The 15,249-nt window shown below is 46.7% G+C and overlaps 2 protein-coding genes across 2 annotated transcripts in view; both read right to left on the bottom strand.

The window, feature by feature from the left end:
* Window positions 1-15,249, bottom strand: part of LOC310742959 (uncharacterized protein) — a 184,440-nt gene that overhangs the window by 167,545 nt on the left and 1,646 nt on the right. The gene's annotated exons all lie outside the window — the stretch shown is intronic.
* The window catches only part of LOC310744083 (uncharacterized protein), a 46,097-nt gene continuing 40,459 nt past the window's right edge, over window positions 9,612-15,249 (bottom strand). The window contains exon 4 of the mRNA XM_083574825.1: window positions 9,612-12,048. Within this exon, the coding sequence (XP_083430951.1) occupies window positions 10,982-12,048 (1,067 nt within the window). The 3' untranslated portion in view covers window positions 9,612-10,981. The remainder of the gene's footprint in view (window positions 12,049-15,249) is intronic.

Here is a 15,249-nt window from a genome sequence, read left to right as displayed (position 1 = left end):
TGCTTAAACTTTGAATTGACTTTGAAGTCTGATTTTTAAATAGTAGACAAAATGATAAACACCGTAATCACTCAAATGCTTGATATTACCAGTTGTGCTTCAAAACATCACAGCTTCACCTCTCACTTTTTAAAACTAAAGAGCAAAGCTAGGCTGAATTTCAACTCCATCACCACACCAGAATTTAAGAATTACCCTCCAATGCTTGCGGACACATGTCCTTCCACACAGCCACAAATTGGGAGAGTTGAAAGGGACCCTGGGGTCATCTAGTCCAACCCTCCAAAATATAGGATTCACAGCAAGATTTCACAGCAAGATTTGTACTACCAAAGAGACACACACATACTTATGTACACAGGCACTACTGGGGAAGAGAGCACAATCAATGCTCCTATCATGTACTAAGGAAGATAGATAGGGAGAGGATCTTTTATTAAGCATAATTAAAACAGCCATAGATTTGATTTAAAGGGAATACAAAAGTGAACAATTTTTCCTGAACTTGCAGAGGAATAGTAAGCCTAATTTAGATTATTATTATTATTACTACTATTATTTTTAATAACTACACATAGGAAAGTGAGATGCAGGGTACCTTAGGAAAGATTGCTCTCCCCTCTTTGCAGTTTCCCTTAAAGGAAGCTTACTCGGGAGTAAATTTACCTGGCACAGAAGTAAGAAGGGAGGGAAAAAAAACAAAAAACTGAAAGAGACAGAATGAAACAAGGGGGGGGGCATTTTCTGAGAAAAGAGGCCAGGAAGTCTTATAGAGACTGATATCAGGAGCCTTACAATAACTCTTCTGTCCAACGAAATCAAAGTTAAAACTGGACTCACATATTTTCTTAGAAGGAACACCGTACTTTCATAGGCATATGCTTAGTGAAATACATACACTGCATTTTAGCTAGAGAGAGCAACTGTGCTCGACTAGGCTTTTGCAGCAGAAACATTAGTTTCTTCACAGCACATTTCAAAATACTGGAAAAAAGACTGGAACACGGATGTAGAATCACAAACTCAACATAACATTATCTACCATCAGTTTAAAATCATACTCCTCACTTAAGCTACTCGGAGGAAGACTCTTTGGAGCCTCTCTCAAATAACAAACATCTGCACCCTTCATTCTCATTTTGTTTGTTTTTTTTGGTTTTGTTTTTTCCTGTTTTAAGATTGATAAGGTCCAGCATGGCTTCCCTAGATTTAAATTTTGAAGCAAGCTTGTAGTTTAAACTATGCACACTTAAGAAAGGCAGTCTGTCAGAGACAGAAGGAACAGACAACACACATAACAGACAACATATAAACATGTATTAACAGACAACACACATAATAGACAACATGTAAACATATATATTCTCATTCTGTAGTTGGTTATTGCAAGGAGTTGGGCCGCTTCCTTTGGCTTCATTAAGTGAAATTAGTAGGAAGGTCCCACATGGTTTTATGAGCCTCCTTGCCTCTTCAAACACACCACCAGTTAATCAAACTGGCAGGGCTCACAATGCTTAGTTGACTGGGTACCCCTTTATATATGCATGCGTTGTTGTTATTGCTTTTTTGTTGTTGTTTTTCTTTTTTCTGGGATAGAGAAGGGAGAAAGAGAGGGGTTGGTTAGGATTTGGGTAACTTGTACAGGGGGCTATTTAGGGTTTTTCTTTTCCTTGTTGCTTGGCAACTTCCTAACAGGGTTTCCTTTTAGAGAGCTCTTCTACCTAATTCCTTATTTCTTCCTTTCTCACTTATTTTCTTCCTTCCTTACTTATCTATTTCCTGGGGTTTTCCTTTCCACTCTGCCAAATCCCGCCCAATTCCTCTTGAGCTATCCCTCCTGGCAACCTCCTACCTATCGTTACAATCTCAGGAAAAGGGGCCCTACTGGACGCCCGCGCCGTGCGGTGCCAGATCGGGTAGTCCCTTGATAGAGTTTTGAACCGAAAATCCCCCTTGCTTTTGGAAGCGGGCTCACGCACGATACACGTGTTACGTGGCACCGACCAGTGCGGCTGGGATTATTGATAGAAAGCAAGACCCCTTCCTGCCCCCTCCGTAAGGGCGCTCGGGAAGTTCGGAAGAAGAACTCCAGCCCCTCGCTTCGACTGAGCTGTCCGTTGCGGGGAGTCGGCTGTCTTTCCAAGCCGGGTCTCTCCGTCTTACTCTCGGACTCTCAATTGGTGCGGTTGACTGGAGGGTTTGAGAGAAGAAAGAGATAGAGCTCAGAACCCCCCTTTTGGGTCGAGCAGCAGTCCACGGTCTCTCTCAGCAATTGGACCAAGAGGCAGGCGAGAAAGAGCGATAGAGAGGAGGGCAGAGAGTTCAGTTGCCAGGAGATTCCACCCCCTTCCCACCAGTGCACTGGGTTTTTTCCTTTTCCTTATACTCACGTGTCTTCTATGATGATCCCGGGATCGATGAATAAGCCGGCTGGATCCCTCTTTGCTCCCCGGCTGAACTCCTGGGGCTTTTGATTACCGCCCGGAGGATGGCCGAGGGTCCAAAGGATCTTCCCAGGCAAAATGGCCCGGTGCCGGCTGAAGATTTCGGGGCCCCCGGTCAGCAACGCGGGAGAACCGCATGCCCCACGTTGGGCAGCCAACTGTTACGGCTAAAATCTGGGTGCGGGGCTACTCTGCCACCCAGCTCATCGGACTAAGTCCGTGGGTCCCTGCGGAAGAAAATGAGCTCAGCCGGACAGGAGCAAATTGCAGAAGATCCAAGTTTATTGCGCAACAGGTTCAAGGCAAGATTGAACAGCGAGAAAGGGGTGACATGAACTTTTGAAACTCCCCCCATGTCCCAGAATACAGTGCAAAACACATCCCAGTTACATCATGAATACATTAAGGAAAGGTTGGGTTACACAGATTACATCATGAATACATTAAGGAGAGGTTGGGTTACACCGGATTAACATATGGAGGAGGGAGGGGGGAATATGCAGAGCTGGAGATATGCGCAGATAAGCACATCCTGAGTGCCGGTGATGAGAAGACAATGGTCCATGTATGCATAGTCTGCCACCTGGCATTGCCCGGAGGAAAGGCTTGGCAGAGTGATTTGACAGGATTAGGGTCTTGACACCTTGCTTGAGGGATTATGGAGGACAGGGGAGGTGTGATGGAGTCCTAGAGAAATTGAGCAAATTGGCACGTTGATTTTCTATGAATTTTATAAATTTTAGTACCTTTTGACATTGACAATTGGAAATAAATTGATATATTGTAGCGAAGAAGAAGGTGAAGAAGACATGCCCCCCCCCTTTCCGTAACACCTTCCAGTAGCACCTTAAAGACCAACTAAGTTAGTTCTTGGTATGAGCTTTCGTGTGCATGCACACTTCTTCAGATACACTGAAACAGAAGTTGCCAGATCCTTCTATATAGTGAGAAGGTGGGGAGGGGTATTACTCAGGTGGGAAGGATCTGGCAACTTCTGTTTCAGTGTATCTGAAGAAGTGTGCATGCACATGAAAGCTCATACCAAGCACTAACTTAGTTGGTCTTTAAGGTGCCCTTAGGAGGCAGGAGGCGATCCGGGGCAGCACATGCCCCAGGCAGAAATCCATCCGATTATGGATTATTATGGTACTTTGGGGAAAAGGTGTGGGAAACTGGGGTTGTTGACAGGGGTGGGTGACGGGCTCATGTTTCTGAATGCCAAAGACTCCTACTTTGTGACAAATCTGTGATGCATCAAAGATGCTGTGGAAAAATGTATTGTGGGAAATGGGGAGAGGTCTTTAAAAATTCATGCAACCATGTGATCAGGGTTCCTACTCTTGGTGTGTTTGAACCTTGTTGCAACAAATAAAGATCAGGTCAACTGACCGCCGTTTGCTTCTTTAACTTGGCTGGATTCTCCTTCTTTTGCTGACCAGAGGGACCCCCGGGGAGTGGCACCCTGACGAGCTGGGCAACGGAGTAAATCCGCACCCGGGGATATTTTCCTTCTCAACTCCTTCCTACCTGAGCCTCCCCCCCTTACCTAAAAGCCAGACACAACACAATGTGACAGGATTGTGACTCCTGCTCTCAGCAAACAAAATAGCTCCCCCTCCCCACCGGAGCAAAGCAACCCGGGATGCTGAGGTCCCCCAATCCTTGAAGTGAAAAGGGGAGGGGTTTGGGAAACCTTCCGGGAGCAGGCGGGGAGGGGGCTGCCCAGGCTCCAGAAGCTCCTTCTCAGTTATTCCTCCCCACCCCCTCCTCCTGCCTCTCCTCCTTTCCTACAGCTTCTTCACTTGTGGGGAAGCTGTGGCCCTTGGGCCTGATCCTGCAGGGCTTACCTGGCATTCCTCCAGATGCAGGTGAGCCCTCCTTTCTCCTTCAAGGTGAACAGGGTTTCCCAAATTTGGGTTTCCAGCTGTTTTTGGATGACAGCTGCCATCACCCCGAGCTAGCAAGACCAGTGGTCAGGGATGATGGTGGAAAGGATCGTAAAACAGCTCCTTCTCCTTACGGGACCCACTAGGAGCCTGTCTAGGAAACAGTCGGTCTCCCAACAGTCAGAGAAACTAACAGAGACCAACCAAAGTAATGCTGGGTCAAAGCGGCTGCTATGCCTGATCTTTTATTAAGGTAAGAAAGGCAAAGGACCCCTGGACGGTTAAGTCCAGTCAAAGTTGACTCTGGGGTTTCGGCGCTCATCTTGCTTTCAGGCCAAGGGAGCCAGCGTTTGTCCACAAACAGCTTCCTGGTCATGTGGCCAGCAGGACTAAACTGCTTCTGGTGCATGACAGAAACCAGAGCGCATGGAAACACCGTTTACCTTCCCGCCACCTATTTATCTACTTGCACTGGTGTGCTTTCGAACTGCTAGGTTGGCAGGAGCCAGAGCAGAGCAACGGGAGCTCACCCCGTCGCGGGGATTCAAACTGCCAACCTTCCGATCAGCAAGACCATGAGGCTCTGTGGTTTAGACCACAGCGCCACCCACATCCTCTCTGATCTTTAATTACCGTATTTTTCGCACTATTGGACACACCGGTCCATAGGACGCACCTAGATTTGGGGGGGGGAAATAAAGGGGGAAAAATTTATTCCCCCCCCCGCCAGGCGCGGGGCTGGGGCGGGGGAAGCCCGAGCTTCTCCCTCCCCCAGAACGGGACCCAGAGCCATGCCGAAGCTGCGAAGCCCTCCGCCAGTCTCCAAACCATGTCGGGAGACAGTGGGATGGCGCGCTGCGCCTCTCCCGCTGTCTCCCGAGTTTGCGGGGCTGGCGAGGGGAGGAGCAGCCTTCTCCCCCCCCCCCGCCAGCCTCTCCCGCTGTCCCCCGAGTTTGCAGGGCTGGCGACGGGTAGGAGCAGGCTTCTCCCCCCCGCCAGTCTCCAAACCATGTCGGGAGACAGTGGGATGGCGCGCTGCGCCTCTCCCGCTGTCCCCCGAGTTTGCGGGGCTGGCGAGGGGAGGAGCAGCCTTCTCCCCCCCCCCGCCAGCCTCTCCCGCTGTCCCCCGAGTTTGCGGGGCTGGCGACGGGTAGGAGCAGGCTTTCCCCCCCCGCCAGTCTCCAAACCATGTCGGGAGACAGTGGGATGGCGCGCTGCGCCTCTCCCGCTGTCCCCCGAGTTTGCGGGGCTGGCGACGGGGAGGAGCAGGCTTCTCCCCCCCCAGCCTTCTAGCCAAGTCGGGGGACAGCGGGATGGCGCGCTGCGCCTCTCCCGCTGTCTCCCGAGTTTGCGGGGCTGGCGAGGGGAGGAGCAGGCTTCTCCCCCCCCCCCCGCCAGCCTTCTAGCCAAGTCGGGGGACAGTGGGATGGCGCGCTGCGCCTCTCCCGCTGTCTCCCGAGTTTGCGGGGCTGGCGAGGGGAGGAGCAGGCTTCTCCCCCCCGCCAGCCTTCTAGCCAAGTCGGGGGACAGGGGGATGGCGCGCTGCGCCTCTCCCGCTGTCTCCCGAGTTTGCGGGGCTGGCGAGGGGAGGAGCAGGCTTCTCCCCCCCCCCAAACAAAAGAAAGAGGAAATCCTTAGTCAGCTAAGAGAACGTGAGAACAAATTAATAACAAACCCAAAAGACGAACAAAACATACAAATAACAAAAATGTTACACACACAGTATTCAATGCTAACAAGTCAAGAAATTGAATGGAAAATTAAATTAATGAAACAAAAATATTTTGAATCAGCTAACAAAACAGGTAAACTATTAGCTTGGCAACTGCGAAAAAGGCAAAAACAAAATGTAATAAATAAGATAAAAATAGAGGAACAATTGATAGAAGATCCAAAAGAAATAAAGGAAAATTTCCTCAAATTCTATGAAAAGGAAGACAAAAAGGAAGACGAAGAGATAACCCGGATAGAAGAATATTTAGAAGACTACAGTGGGAAGACCATAACAGAGGAAGAAAGAACTCAATTAAATAAACCTATAAAAGCAGACCCCTTCATGGATCACTGCCTTGCCGTGGCGAAGGGGCTTGAAGAACTCAGAGAAGCTATGAACTACGCCGAGCAGGGCACACAAGATGAACAGGTCATAGTGGAGAGTTTTGACCAAACGTGATCCACCTGGAGGAGGAACCGGCAAGCCACTCCAGTATCCTTGCCAAGAAAACTCCATGGACAAAGACAACAGGCATATAAAAGTTATGACGCTGGAAGATGAGCCCCTCAGGTCGGAAGGCGTCCAACATGCTACTGGGGAAGAGCGGAGGGCAAGTACAAGTAGATCCAGAGCTGATGAAGCGGCTGGGCCAAAGCCGAAAGGACGCTCAGTTGTGGATATGCCTGGAAGCGAAAGGAAAGTCCAATGCTGTAAAGAAAAATATTGCATAGGAACCTGGAATGTAAGAACCATGAACCTGGGTAAGTTGGAGGTGGTCAAAAATGAGATGGCAAGAATAAATATTGACATCCTGGGCATCAGTGAACTAAAATGGACGGGAATGGGCGAATTCAGTTCGGATGACCATCACATCTACTACTGTGGGCAAGAAACCCGTAAAAGAAATGGAGTGGCCCTCATAGTCAACAAAAGAGTGGCGAAAGCTGTACTGGGATGCATTCTCAAAAATGATAGAATGATCTCGATACGAATCCAAGGCAGACCTTTTAACATCACAGTAATCCAAGTTTATGCACCAACCACTGGTGCTGAAGAAACTGAAATAGACCAATTCTATGAAGACTTACAAGACCTTATAGAAGTGACACCAAAGAAGGATGTTCTTCTCATTATAGGGGATTGGAATGCTAAAGTAGGGAATCAAGAGATAAAAGGAACAACTGGCAAGTTTGGCCTTGGAGATCAAAACGAAGCAGGGCAAAGGCTAATAGAGTTCTGTCAAGAGAACAAGCTGGTCATCACAAACATGCTTTTCCAACAACACAAGAGACGACTCTACACATGGACATCACCAGATGGGCAGTATCGAAATCAGATTGATTATATTCTCTGCAGCCAAAGATGGAGAAGCTCTATACAGTCAGCAAAAACAAGACCTGGAGCTGACTGTGGCTCAGATCATCAGCTTCTTATAGCAAAATTCAAGCTTAAACTGAAGAAAGTAGGAAAAACCACTGGGCCGGTAAGATACAATCTAAGTCAAATCCCTTATGAATACACAATGGAAGTGACGAACAGGTTTAAGGATTTAGATTTGGTGGACAGAGTGCCTGAAGAACTATGGATGGAGGCTCGTAACATTGTACAGGAGGCAGCAACGAAAACCATCCCAATGAAAAGGAAATGCAAGAAAGCAAAGTGGCTGTCCAACGAGGCCTTACAAATAGCGGAGGAGAGAAGGCAAGCAAAATGTGAGGGAGATAGTGAAAGATACAGGAAATTGAATGCAGATTTCCAAAGAATAGCAAGGAGAGACAAGAAGGCCTTCTTAAACGAGCAATGCAAACAAATAGAGGAAAACAACAGAATAGGAAGAACCAGAGATCTGTTCAAGAAAATTGGAGATATGAAAGGAACATTTCGTACAAAGATTACTATAATAAAGGACAAAAGTGGTAAGGACCTAACAGAAGCAGAAGACATCAAGAAGAGGTGGCAAGAATACACAGAGGAATTATACCAGAAAGATATGGATGTCTCGTACACCCCAGGTAGTGTGGCTGCTGACCTTGAGCCAGACATCCTGGAAAGTGAAGTCAAATGGGCCTTAGAAAGCACTGCAAATAACAAGGCCAGTGGAAGTGATGGTATTCCATCTGAACTATTTAAAATTTTAAAAGATGATGCTGTTAAGGTGCTACACTCAATATGCCAGCAAATTTGGAAAACTCAGCAGTGGCCAGAAGATTGGAGAAGATCAGTCTACATCCCAATCCCAAAGAAGGGCAGTGCCAAAGAATGCTCCAACTACCGCACAATTGCACTCATTTCACACGCTAGCAAGGTTATGCTTAAAATTCTACAAGGAAGGCTCAAACAGTATGTGGATCGAGAACTCCCCGAAGTGCAAGCTGGATTTAGAAGAGGCAGAGGAACCAGAGACCAAATTGCAAACATGCGCTGGATTATGGAGAAAGCTAGAGAGTTCCAGAAAGACATCTACTTTTGCTTCATTGACTATGCAAAAGCCTTTGACTGTGTCGACCACAGCAAACTATGGCAAGTTCTTAAAGAAATGGGAGTGCCTGATCACCTCATCTGTCTCCTGAGAAATCTTTATGTGGGACAAGAAGCTACAGTTAGAACTGGATATGGAACAACTGATTGGTTCAAAATTGGGAAAGGCGTACAACAAGGCTGTATTTTGTCTCCCTGCTTATTTAATTTATACGCAGAATACATCATGCGAAAGGCTGGGCTGGATGAATCCCAAGCTGGAATTAAGATTGCCGGAAGAAATATCAACAACCTCAGATATGCAGATGACACAACCTTGGTGGCAGAAAGTGAGGAGGAATTAAAGAACCTTTTAATGAGGGTGAAAGAGGAGAGCGCAAAATATGGTCTGAGGCTCAACATCAAAAAAACGAAGATCATGGCCACTGGTCCCATCACCTCCTGGCAAATAGAAGGGGAAGAAATGGAGGCAGTGAGAGATTTTACTTTCTTGGGCTCCATGATCACTGCAGATGGTGACAGCAGCCACGAAATTAAAAGATGCCTGCTTCTTGGGAGAAGGGCAATGACAGGCCTAGACAGCATCTTGAGAAGTAGAGACGTCACCTTGCCAACAAAGGTCCGTATAGTTAAAGCCATGGTTTTCCCAGTAGTGATGTATGGAAGTGAGAGCTGGACCATAAAGAAGGCTGATCGCCGAAGAATTATCGCTTTTGAATTATGGTGCTGGAGAAGACTCTTGAGAGTCCCATGGACTGCAAGAAGATCAAACGCATCCATTCTTAATGAAATCAGCCCTGAGTGCTCACTGGAAGGACAGGTCGTGAAGCTGAGGCTCCAGTACTTTGGCCACCTCATGAGAAGAGAAGACTCCCTGGAGAAGACACTGATGCTGGGAAAGATGGAGGGCACAAGGAGAAGGGGGCGACAGAGGATGAGATGGTTGGATAGTGTTCTCGAAGCCACAAACATGAGTCTGACCAAACTGCGGGAGGTAGTGGAGGACAGAGGTGCCTGGCGTGCTCTGGTCCATGGGGTCACGAAGAGTCGGACACGACTAAACGACTAAACAACAACAACAACATAAAAGCAGAAGAGATCCAGGATGCGATAAGGAAGATGAAACCAGGGAAAGCCCCGGGACCAGATGGACTGTCAGCTAAATATTATAAAGTACTAGAAAATCAACTAACGCCAGTGCTATGTGACATCATGAACAATATATTAAGAGGAGGTAGGATACCAGAGACATGGAAAGAGGCCCACATTTCGATGATCCCTAAACCGGACACGGATAAATTAAACATCAAAAACTATAGACCTATATCACTATTAAACAACGATTACAAAATTTTCGCAGAGGTGATGGCAAACAGACTCAAAAAATGTAAATTTAATACATAAAGATCAAGCAGGATTCCTCCCAAATAGGTCACCCTCTCCCCTTCTCTATCAAAAGGTAAGGTAAAGGTAAAGGGACCCCTGACCATTAGGTCCAGTCGTGACCAACTCTGGGGTTACGGCGCTCATCTCGCTTTACTGGCCGAGGGAGGTACAGCTTCCGGGTCATGTGGCCAGCATGACTAAGCCGCTTCTGGTGAACCAGAACAGCACACGGAAACACCGTTTACCTTCCCGCCTGAGTGGTACCTATTTATCTACTTGCACTTTGAAATGCTTTCGAACTGCTAGGTTAGCAGGAGCAAGGACCGAGTAATGGGAGCTCACCCCGTCGCAGGGATTCAAACCACGGACCTATGGTTTAACCCACAGCGCCACCCGCGTCCCTGTCAAAAGGTACTTTATATCTAAAATTATTCTCACTATTGTGAGACATTACCTTCATTTAAAAAAATACAGCACACAGGTACACACACCAGCAGAAGGGAGCAAGGGAGGCAAGAGGCTGGAACAACACAGGGCAATGTGTTTTGTCAGGGAATGGTCTGAAGCCGAATATGGGGGAATCCATTCTCAAGCAGATTAGCTTTCCTCAGAAGAGGAGGGAGAGAAACGGCCCCCCTCGTTTCTAGTGGTCTCAGAAGCAGGGAGAGACACAGACACAGTGAAGATTAGACAGGAGTTACCCAGTTCAAGATAATGACAACACTCAGCTGGGCCCTGAAGCCGGAAGCCGGATTTCCTCTGAGTTCATTGCTGTGAAGAAGAGGGGACTCTGAGAGGAACATGTCCCACACTCCATACATCTAAATGGTTTCTCCCATCTGAGACTCTTGTGATGTTTCTTAAACACTCCATTATAACAAAAGCACTTTCTGTAATCCTTCCATTTAAACTGCTTCTCGGCTTTGAGTTTGTTGATGGTTTGTAGGGTTACAACTCTTAAAGTTCTTCCTGTCCATGAGTCTGTTGATATAGGACTTCCACGAGGACTGAACCTTTATCGCCTTTCCTGACATTTATATGGTTTGTCTCTTGGGTGAGTTTGTTCACGTAAATTAAGGCTTCCACTCTGACTGAAGCTCCTTCCACACGCCATAGATTGAAATGGTTTTTCCCATGTGTGTCTGCTGATGTTTTCTAAGATTTCCACTTTGACTGAAGCTCTTTCCACACTCCAGGCATTCAAATGGTTGCTCCCCTGTGTGAGTCCGTTGATGTCTCCTAAGGTTTCCATTATGAAGAAAGCTCTTTCCACACTCCATACATTTATATGGTTTCTCCCCTGTGTGAGTCTGTAGATGACTACTGAGGTGTCCACTCTGATGGAAGATCTTTCCACACTCCATACATTTATATGGTTTTTCACCCGTGTGAGTCCGTTCATGACATCTAAGGGATACATTGTGACTGAAGCTCTTTCCGCACTCCATACATTTATATGCTTTCTCCCCTGTGTGAGTCCGTTGATGCATATTGAGGCATACCTTCTGACTGAAGTGCTTTCCACACTCCATACATTTAAATGGTTTCTCCCCTGTGTGAGTCCGTTGATGTAATCTAAGTTCTGAATTGAAACTAAAGCTCTTTCCGCACTGCGTACATTTAAATGGTTTTCCCCCTGTGTGAATCCACTGGTGTAACTTAAGGCATCCGTTATCACTAAAGCTCTTTCCGCACTCCATACATTTATATGGTTTCTCCACTGTGTGAGTCTGTAGATGAATACTGAGGTTTCCACTCTGACTGAAGCTCTTTCCGCACTCCATACATTTAAATGGTTTCTCCCCTGTGTGAGTCCGTTGGTGTATTCTAAGGGATGAATTGAAATTAAAGCTCTTTCCACACTCCATGCATTTAAAAGGTTTTTCACCCGTGTGAGTCCATTGATGTGTTCTAAGTTTTCCTTTATCACTAAAGCTCTTTCCACACTCCATACATTTATATGGTTTCTCCCCTGTGTGAGTCCGTTGATGTGTTCTAAGGACTCCATTCTTACTGAAGCTCTTTCCGCACTCCATACATATATATGGTTTCTCCCCTGTGTGAGTCCGTTGATGATGTCTAAGGGATACATTGTGACTGAAGCTCTTTCCGCACTCCATACATTTAAATGGTTTCTCCCCTGTGTGAGTCCGTTGATGTGTTTTAAGTTTTCCATTCTCACTAAAGCTCTTTCCGCACTCCATGCATTCAAAAGGTTTTTCACCCGTGTGAATCCGTTGATGTCTTCTAAGGTCTCCATTCTTACTGAAGCTCTTTCCGCACTCCATACATTTAAATGGTTTTTCCCCTGTGTGAGTCCGTTGATGTCTTCTAAGCTTTCTATTATCACTAAAGCTCTTTCCACACTCCATACATTTATATGGTTTTTCCCCTGTGTGAATCCGCTGGTGTAATTTAAGGTATCCATTATCACTAAAGCTCTTTCCGCACTCCATACATTTATGTGGCTTCTCCCCTGTGTGAGTTTGTAGATGAATATTGAGGTGGCCACTCTGACTGAAGCTCTTTCCGCACTCCATACATTTATATGGTTTCTCCCCTGTGTGAGTCCGTTGGTGTATTCTAAGGTCTCCATTCTTACTGAATCTCTTTCCGCACTCCATACATGTAAATGGTTTCTCCCCTGAGTTGATGTATTCTAAGTTTTCCATTTTCACTAAAGCTCTTTCCGCACTCCATACATTTAAATGGTTTTTCCTGTTGGAGTTCGTTGATGTGAGCTATGTATGCTCATTCAGTGAAGCATATCCCCAATTTGACACATTTTCATTTCTATTCCTATTTAAACTGAAGGTGCCCGATCCCCTGAAGTTTTGACTGTCTTCTCCTTCACCTTCTTCAGAGTGGTAGGAAAGGAAATCCTGTTTGGGTTTCAAGGAAGAGAACAAAGGAAAAGAGAGCACATCAGATGTCATTAGCACCACTTCATATTTCAAGATATCCTACATTTCCCCGCATCCTACCCATGTTCCAAACTTTTAAAAAATGAAAATGCAATGTCATCAAATATTAGTAATGCATCAGCAACCTTTCATAATCCTCAATCATTGTTAATAAAGCAGAATGATCAAGGAATACAGACTTTTCAAACCAATTGTTTCCTCACAGGAAAGGCAGCTGCTCTCTGTCCATGAAAAGGCCCTCTGTTTCTCTGGTTCATTGTTCCTTTGGACATTCCCCATCCTCTGCATCATAATCCTCCATCCACCTCTGTCTCTTAATGAATCACCTGCACAGTCCCATTGGCCTCTGGAGGACCATATGGACTATTATGTGAGACCTAGGTCTATGTCTTTTCCAGGGACTGTGGTCTGGGTTAGTCAGAGAACTAGTGACAAGTCTTGGTGTTTCAGGTCAGCTGAATGGGTGCTCAGGGAAGCTCCTGTTTTTGGAGATGGACCTCCATCTAGAAGCCTTGCATTGCATGGAAAGAGAAGGAGAAGCGAAAGGAAAGCAGCTGGCACATGGGAATCCCAGACGGAAAAACCCACCCCCATTGCTCCTTATAATAATGAGGTGCAGCCTGATCTTGTGCCTGTCTCCTGATGCAGGACTATCCTAAAATGACACTTACAAATCTGAATACTAAAGGCAAATAGATAACTGTACTTAATGGAAACTTCATCCTTGAATATGTAGTATTGATTCATTAACAGCCTGAAGTTATGTTGTTTCTTGAGAAATAAATTTATTCCTGATCTGTCTTAAATATCATAATTATAGGATGGCTTGGGGTGTTAGGGTAATACCTTTCGTGGACGACATGTAGTCCACCTTGTGGGGTAGTTTTTCCACCATTGGTCCCCACCCTGCACTCAGCTCTCACCTTTGGCTTCCAGAAGCTGTCAGCATGCAACAGGGGCAGTGATCCAAGCAACGGCTTCAATGGGCTGGCTAAACCAGGTGAGGATATCTGCTGGGTCTCAAATTCTTGGTGGGTTGGGGAATTCTGCTGCTGGTGAAGGCAGACCCTGGTGGATGGAGAGGAGGAGAACAACAGTGAATCCCACAGTCAAAAAGGCAGATTCCGCCCATGCTGCAGAGGAAAGTGAAGGGCTGATGTGATTGTCAACCGGGGAAGGAAGCCCATCGAGAAGGAAAACTCTGATCCTAAACCTTCACTGCCTTGTGAGTTGTCTTCAGGAGAAGAGAAGGCTATGGGGGAAAAGGAAAGTCTTGGGCCTGAAACTTTTGGAGGTGCAGGACCAGGAAAGCTTCTGCCACCATTATCCTTCCAATTGGGATTCAGGCCTCATCATGGGATGGAAACTGCCCTGGTTGCACTGCTTGATGATCTCCGATGGGCTAGAGACCAAGGGGGAAAAAGCTCTTTCCTGGTTCTGCTGGATCTGTCAGCGGCTTTGGGGACCTTTGACCATGGTATGTGCACCTTTGACCATGTGCAGTGGTTCCCCTCCTTCCTCCTGGGCCATGTCCATAAAGTGGTGTTGGGGGATGAGTGTTCAGACCTCTGGGCTCTCACTTGTGGGGTTCCTGAGGACTCCGTCCTCTCCCCCATGCTTTTTAATATCTATACAAAGTTGCTGGGAGAGATCATCAGGGGGTTTGGGCTGGGTGTTCCCCAGTATGTGGATGATACCAAGCTCTACCTCTCTTTTAAATTGGAACCAGTGAAGGTACTGTATGAGTGTCTGGAGGCAGTTGAAGGATGGATGGCAGCTAACAGACTGAGGTTGAATCTTGATAAGACAGAAATACTGTCCCAGGGGAAAGGGGGCAGGCAGGTGTGGGAGACTCCCTAGACCTGATGAAGGTAACTGTGCCTCAAAAAGACCAGGTGCACAACCTGGGGGTCATTTTGGACTCACAGCTGTCCATGGAGGGGCAGGTCAATTCTGTTCCAGGGCAGTTGTCTGCCAGCTCCATCTGGTATGCTGGCTGAGACCCTCCATGCCTGGAGACTGTCTCCCCAGAGTGGTGCATATTCTCCTGCTTGGACTACTGCCATGTGCTACATGGGGCCATCTTTGAAGGTGACTCGTAAACTGCAGCTAATCCAGAATGTGGCAGCTAGACAACAGAATGAGAGCAGCCGCTGAGACAACATAACACCAGTCCGAAAGGATCTTCACTGATTTCCAGTACATTTCTGAGCACGATTCACATTGTTGGTGCTGACCTTTAAATTGCTTCGGTTGCATTTTTCAGGCATAGATTCCTGTTATGCCTTCAGTCACAAATTTATTTGCTGAAGGAATTTTTTGCTGTCTCTAAGCTTTCTTTCCTACTCTGCTAATTGTATGTTGGACTTGCTCTGGAGATCATTGTGGAGGAGGAAGATCATTGACCTAAAGCCCTA

This window comes from Podarcis filfolensis (genome assembly GCF_964270895.1).
Source record: "Podarcis filfolensis genome assembly, chromosome: 10".
NCBI lineage: Eukaryota > Metazoa > Chordata > Lepidosauria > Squamata > Lacertidae > Podarcis > Podarcis filfolensis.
This window is presented reverse-complemented; position numbering and strand designations above follow the sequence as displayed.